The 7,442-nt window shown below is 38.4% G+C and overlaps 1 protein-coding gene across 1 annotated transcript; it reads left to right on the top strand.

The window, feature by feature from the left end:
* The first annotated feature begins 3,548 nt into the window (after nt 1-3,548).
* Nucleotides 3,549-6,656, top strand: LOC21397973 (protein kinase PINOID). The gene is made up of 2 exons (XM_010089803.2): nt 3,549-4,636; nt 5,350-6,656. Exons 1-2 carry the CDS (start codon nt 3,999-4,001, stop codon nt 6,173-6,175), a joined length of 1,464 nt encoding a protein of 487 aa, XP_010088105.1. The 5' UTR covers nt 3,549-3,998; the 3' UTR covers nt 6,176-6,656.
* The last annotated feature ends 786 nt before the right edge of the window (nt 6,657-7,442 follow it).

Below are 7,442 nucleotides of genomic sequence, written 5' to 3'. Positions count from 1 at the left end.
GCAGGAAACGGACATAAGAGAGAGAGAAAGGAAGAGAGAGAAAGCCCGGAAGAGAGACAAGGGGAGAGAGGGAAGGGGAAGGCCGGCGGCGGAGAGATTTGCAGGAGAGAGAGAGAGAGCGTCGGGAGAAAATGAAGAAGAAGAAGAAGGGGATATTAGGTCAGAGTTATTTGCGACGACATATTCGTCACAAATAAATTTAAAATGCCATCGCTAATAATAAAATATTTGCGACGACAATATCGTCGCAAATTAATAAAATGTTGTCGCAAATACTAAAATATTTGCGACGATATTTTCTCGCCGCAAATATTTTAAAGTCGTCGCAACTAATTTTTTTTCCCGCGCCTACTTTATCGTCAAATAAGATTATTTGCAACGACTATATAAAAATGTCGTCGCAAATAAGGTAAAACTATTTGCGACGATGAATGTCATCGCAAATAGTCATGACTTGTCGTCGCAAAAAAATGGATTACCTTGGCGCCAATAATCCGCGCCATTGAAAATTGCGCGCCAACATTTTTTGCGACGACAATGAAATTATTAGCGACGACATTGTTATTTTATTTAACAATAGGTATTTGTGACGACATATCGTCGCAAATAGTGTATTATTTGCGATGACAAATGTCGTCACAAAAAATGTCGTCGCAAAAAATGTCATCGCAAATGGGCTTAATTGTTGTAGTGTGACTAATTCTCTTCCTGTGCCCAAACATTTTCATGGCAGTGAATATGATTTATGAAAGGCTTTTTACCTTTGTTTACTTTATATTCTCGAGTTATTTTGAGATTATATTTTTGGTTTTCAATCGTTCCAAAAATATCAATTTAATATCTTCTGTCAATTTCTATTGGAAACTCACCTGAATAATGGTTCGGTACTGAAAAATCATCGTAACACAAACTAAAACTAAAAGATGTTAATTTTTTTTTTTTTTCACCAAAAATCCTTCCTACTACTATTAATAGTAATAATAATAATAATAAGAATAATAATAATAATAATAATAATAGTAATAATAGTAATAATAAAAAGTAGTAGAAGAAGAAGAAACATCAAATACCAATATGAATTAATAATTTTGTTAACTACTATTAACCAAAGGTATTGGTCCACAAACACAAGTCCTACTATCGAACCTACATTTACCAACGGTGAATTTAATTTTTTTTTTTTTAAAAAAAAAAGAATACATGTTGTTTATAAGCTTTCCGTACCATGATGGAATTTGATTACATATTAGTATACACCTTATCAAATTCTTAATATAACCATGCATCCAGCTGTCTGTTGGAGACAATCTTTATAAACGCACATCTACACATTCATTCATTCGCTCAAGACGATCTGTCTATATATTAACTACACACAATAACTATACCATCTCTCCCTGTTTGGAAAGATATTTCTACACTTAATGTGTCTGCCAAAAGTATCTTCATAAGTTTGCAGAATCAACATTTTTCTTGTAACATTTATTGTGGGTTTCTCTGAAGCTGGTTTCGTCTCAATTCAGCCAGCTTTACTCTTATACATATGCGTAATGTCTTGTTGGGGTATGTATATCACAACATATTGATACTATATGCAAAAATGAATTTACATTTCATTCTTTTCTTTCTTTCTTTTTTTCTTTTTGAGGAAATTATATTTACTTTTCTTTCTTCTTTTTTAGGTTTGGAGCAAAAGAAGTGAAATGTAACTTTGTGGAGAAGATGAATTGCCAATAGTAAATATTCAAGTTAGGGAAAAAAAAAAGAAAAAAAAAAAAAGAGAAGAAAAAAGAGCATATCCAATAGTGAATATTAATACTAAAAGTAATTCCGTGGAAGTTAAGCACATGACATAAAAGACAATGCCTTTAAACTTTCTAATTAATACTTATCTAGTGACGGTGTTAAATGAAGTACAACAACCATTGCAAAACTTGATAAGTAACAGTGTTCCCACAAGAGACCAATATTTATTAGTTACACATTACTCTATGTCTGAACTCTCTGCGTTGTCTTCTAAGTATCATGAAACGAATATGGCATTCACTAATTATTAATTTACTCACTATTGTTTGCATTATTATGAAAGTTGACTCAATTAGCGGCAATGTGCTTTCAAACATAAGCAAATTTCCTGCTTTTGAAGTAGTTTCATTTATTTTCATCAGGTGATACATGCTATGCCAAACGAAAATTAAACGTACGAATTAGCAACAATAACTGTGAGGTGTGATATGTTCTCAATCTTTTCTTCTTTTTTAGTTATAACTTATTATAGCATATTTTGACAATTATGATAATCACGGGAGCTAACTAATTCTTCCCATTGCCATTTCCGTTTCAATTATATATAAAACATTTTCCCTTTTATTAATGAATATATTAAGAATAGATTATCGTAAATGAATTTAATTTTATTCATAACACTAACTGAGAAAAAACTAGTGTTAGCTATCTCTAACTTCTGTTGTTGAACAGTGAACACTTAGCATTATAGTTGAATTTTTCTAGTTTAATTGAAGAATATATATTAATATTTACACAAGCACAGTATATAACTGTGTATGTAAATGTTTCGTTCAATTTTCTCCGATAATTTAAAAAAAAAAAAAAAAAAAAACTGAAATGAAATGAAGTTTTCTTCAATATTACTATAATAGAAACAACTCGTAACTATTTTACTTAACAGCATGTAGTAATTGATGATACTAATTGAACAAACAACCATACCAAATTAAGCGATTGAAAGCTCACTAATAACTTTTAAGAAAACGACTCAATTAATTGTTCAATCATCAATCTTTTTTTTTTTTTTTGAAATTTTTTATTTTTTTATTGTTGAAAAAATTAGTTACCGAATTACAGCAATATTTGATCCCTTATTGTTTCTTCTTTTTTCCCTATCCCACTGTTTTTTTCTAGAACTTTTTCCCACTGTTTTTCTTTTTTGTTTTTTTTGTTTTTTTTTACCACTGTTAGACGACGCGATAACGAGGGTTTTTTTTTATATTATTTTAAATGAAGCGATAACAAGTTAACAGCAGAAGGAAGCGAAGGTTAGGAGGGGCACATTATTGGCCGCGTGGACCGTTACAAAACAGTCAACACAAACCCAGACGAAATCTCCATGCAGGCAGGGGTAATTCCGTCATTCAATAGAAGGAGAAAAAGCCGCCTCCTCATCACCCTGCATCATCCCTGATCAGTGTAACCGCACGCGCAACATACTTCGGATCCCAGTAAGTAACCTTCGCCACGTGACAATCGCTCAAACGACGACGTTTCCTAAGCACGTGTCGTCATCAAAATCGGAAATCCCAAACAAAGAAAGCCCCGAGGACGCACGTGCCGCACTCTCTTCTCTACTTCCAAGTTTACCTCATCAGTGAGTTACTTTTCGACCATCATTTTAACCGCGGTTAAATTTATAAGAAGGATTAACATTAAACCACTCGTAATTACAATTATGTACGTACCTAATTATCTCCCGTACGCCCCGTGGTATAAATATCCCCCAACCACCTCTGTATCTTTTCCAAACTCTTTCTCTCTCTCTCTCTCAGCTCAGAGAAAGCCAAAAACCAGAGAGAAGACCCAGAATTAAAGCCTTCCTTTTCTCTCTGTAGTACGAACTGGCGATCTCTGTTCGGAAACCCTAATTTCTCAGGCCTGGCCTGAAAAGCCTGTTTCCTACATTCAAAGCATGTATAGCTTCAGAGCTTTTCTTTAAGGCGGTCCTGCGAGTTTCAGCATACATCGTTGCACACAAATTCTGAGCGACTGGGAAAAAGTGTTTTTCCTTTTTTCCATTTCTCTTTTTCCTGCTCCAAAATACCTTCTGGAATCCGATTCCGTCGCGATCTCGAATTCAACTTTGCTTTTGATTTTTTCTTTTGAGCAGTTAAATCCGATTCTCTTTGCTTGTTATTTAGTTCAGTCTTTGTTTTCTCGGCGAGAGAGAGCATAGGGGGATCTGAGACTGGGGCTTCTTTTATAAGATGTTAGAGCTTGGCTTTGGCCGTGACTCAGACGGTGATTTAAGCTTCGAGACAGTTCATTCAAGCCAGAGCTCGATGAGTAGCGAGAGCTGCAGCAGTTTCAGCCGCTTCTCTTTCGACGCCACGGCGGCGGCGATGCTCGAGCCTCCGACGTCATCAACGACGATGGCCAAAAACGACAACGAAAACAACGATAACAACAACAATCTCTCGCTGAAGCCTCACCGGTCGTCGGACTTCGCCTACTCGGCCATCCGCTCCGCCACGTTTGGTCGGAAGTCCGGCCTTACATTCCGCGACTTCCGGCTGATCCGCCGGATCGGCTCCGGCGACATCGGCACCGTGTACCTCTGCTGCTTGAGGAGCTCCGACGACGGCGAAGAGGATGGCGATTGTCCGTGCTTCTACGCGATGAAGGTGGTGGACAAGGAGAATCTGGCGGTGAAGAAGAAGGTGCACAGAGCGGAGATGGAGAAGAAGATCCTCAAGATGCTCGATCATCCCTTTCTTCCCACTCTCTATGCTGAGTTCGAGGCATCACATTTCTCTTGCATCGTCATGGAATTCTGCTCCGGCGGCGATTTGCATTCTCTCCGCCACAAACAGCCTCAGAAGCGTTTCTCCCTCAACTCCGCTAGGTACATTTTCTCTCTTCCCTGTCCAACGTACAGTGTATAAAAGCTTTTCAATTTTGAAGGAAAATTCCAAAATCTTAAAATATTTTTTATTTTCTCTTTCCTGTTTAGAATTGTTCAAAAGGCTTTAGCGTCTTAAAAACAAAAGGAGGAACTCTGATTTGTTTTATCTCGTTTCCGTGTTTTGTTACGAAACGGGACTGGGACTACGATTGAGAAGTTCCTTTCTTGTCTGCTTTAGCTTCTGGCGCAAAGTCTTCTCCAGTTTAGAAGAATATTCTTATTTCTTCGTTTTTTTCTTCTCGCAAAATTTTCTCTTTGTTTTTTTCCTCTGGAGAAACAAACAACTCTTTTTCTGGAAAAATGGCTGTCTGGTCAGCTCAATATATTTTTTTCCCTCTCTCTCCTCACCATGCAGCTGAGATTTGCTTCGATTATTGTCTCGTCTTTAGCCGCAAACTTCCATTAATGAAAATCTTCCGCGATTTTTCGATCAATTGCAAACGTCTATCTTTTGTATCGTTTATTTCGAAATCACATTTTCCACTTTAAGCACAATGATACTGTTTTTAGCTTCTCATGCAAGCTATCAGAGCTTAAAATCAATTTTTTCCGTTTGACTTTTCTTTCTCATTCTTCAAGACTGACACAACTCGACCGATTCAACTCATTCTAACTCGTACTTGTCCTCTTTTTCTGTTTCTTTATTTTTTCAGGTTTTACGCAGCTGAAGTTCTCGTGGCTCTAGAGTACCTCCACATGCTGGGTATCATCTACAGAGACCTTAAACCCGAGAATGTGCTCGTCCGATCCGACGGCCACATCATGCTCTCCGACTTCGACCTCTCTCTATGCTCTGACGCTATCCCAGCCGTCGAATCTCCCGAGTCCTCACCCTACGCCGCGTCCCCATCAACTCCATCCAACGCCCGCCCGCACACCACCACCGCCCCCTCCACGTCAGCATCACTAACTCCCTTCTCGTGCTTCCCCAACCGGCTATTCCGGTCTCGCCGGGTCCAGACCCTCACGGCGAACCACCGGCTGTTCGTGGCGGAGCCGGTCGCCGCCAGGTCCTGCTCCTTCGTCGGGACCCACGAGTACGTGTCCCCGGAGGTCGCCTCCGGCGGATCCCACGGAAACGCCGTCGACTGGTGGGCCTATGGCATCTTCATCTACGAGATGATCTACGGCCGTACGCCGTTCGCGGCCCAATCCAACGAAGCGACGCTGCTTAACATCGTGAAGAAGCCGCTCGTTTTCCCGAACCCCACGCCTCGGAGCGCTCTTGAGCATCACGCGCGGGACTTAATTTCCGGGTTGTTGGATAAAGATCCGACCCGAAGACTCGGGTCTAAGCGTGGTGCGGCCGACGTGAAGAAACATCCGTTCTTCAAAGGGCTGAACTTGGCCTTGATCCGGTCGTCATTGCCGCCGGATGTCCCGGGGTTAAGAAGGCAGAGAACGACGTCGTTCGGTCAAGGTGGTAGTAAAAATGCTGATAGGAGTAGATCACAATCGACGGCGTTTGATTACTTCTGAAAGGGAACGGCGGGATTCGTGCCACGTGTCGAGTCGGTCTGCCAGATTTTGTCACTGGCTGGAGATGGACAGTTGTGTACATTCGAGCTGTCTCATTGTTTTCTTTATTTTTTTTCTTTGATAATTTGATGTTTCTCTTTAGTACGTATAATTACGTAAATATTTTTCTCGGAAGACGAAAACTGAAAATTGAGAAAAAAAAAAGAAAAGAAAAGAAAGCAAGATGTATGTTACTTACACGTAGGTTTATGGTGCAGTAGAGACTAGAGAGAGAGTAAAAGCTGTGGAGTGTGAAGAGAGAGAGAGAGAGAGCGCGAATGAGATAAATATTTGTGGGTATATTCCAAAGTTGTTCTGATCAGTAAACAGTATGTCGAAACAGTGTTGAACCTTGGAGAAACACTGTGGAGTCTATGAGAGATGGTGGGGTAATATTAAGGAATGAGGATCATATTCTGCGTTTTTTTTTCCTTAAAAAAAAGGAAAAGAAACGATTACTATATTAAGGAATGAGGATCATATTCTGCGTTTTTTTTTCCTTAAAAAAAAAAAGGAAAAGAAACGATTACCATATCCTAATTCATTGGTCGGTCTTCTTCGGAAAACACCAATTCCATTTCTTTATGCTGGATTTCCACGCTATCTGACTTGGATTCTCATCGGAAAAGAAAGGTTTAATTAGTGGACACAAATATATAATGATTCTATCAATTATGAGCATTTTAATTCAGTTGCACCATTATTAGCCTTTTGACTTGTTTTCCTCTAAAAACAAACAAGTTTGATTAGGGTTTGGGGTACCCATTTCGCCTCTTTCTCTATATATGGCAAACAAGATAGTTATAATTATTGTTTTTTGTTCGAGATGTTGCGTATATTAATTAAGGTTCTTGGAAGTTTCTAATTATATGGAAAGTATTAGTTTAATTTGGACGGCTTCTCATACTTCTGGAACCTTAATACGTATTGGTGCAATTAATAATGGGTTTCTGCAAGTGTTTCTTGAAGGAGCATCTTTTTGCCTCATGTATTATTCGTTTTTTCTTATTTGTCTTATTTTATATAAGTTGAAGATCCTTTCTATTGGCTAAAAATATTAGCAAAATCCCTATAAAAAATTAATTGTTCTACACAAAGTAAATAAGGATTCATCACATAAGACTACAGGTTAGCAATTTGGCTTAGTGTAAACTGACTTTTTTCAAGCTCAGATAATTATTTATTGGCTGAAAAATATTAAAGAAAATTAACAGGTTGATGTTTTCTT

Source organism: Morus notabilis, unplaced genomic scaffold (genome assembly GCF_000414095.1).
Source record: "Morus notabilis unplaced genomic scaffold, ASM41409v2 Scaffold457, whole genome shotgun sequence".
NCBI lineage: Eukaryota > Viridiplantae > Streptophyta > Magnoliopsida > Rosales > Moraceae > Morus > Morus notabilis.
The sequence above is the reverse complement of the archived record's forward strand: the minus strand, read 5'-3'. Positions and strand labels throughout refer to the sequence as shown.

Bases quoted from the DNA above. Each gene is read 5' to 3' on its own strand.
- LOC21397973 (XM_010089803.2), top strand. From the start codon at position 3,999: ATGTTAGAGCTTGGCTTTGGCCGTGACTCAGACGGTGATTTAAGCTTC. The intron at 4,637-5,349 runs GTACATTTTCTC...TTATTTTTTCAG, and splicing joins TTCTCCCTCAACTCCGCTAG to GTTTTACGCAGCTGAAGTTC.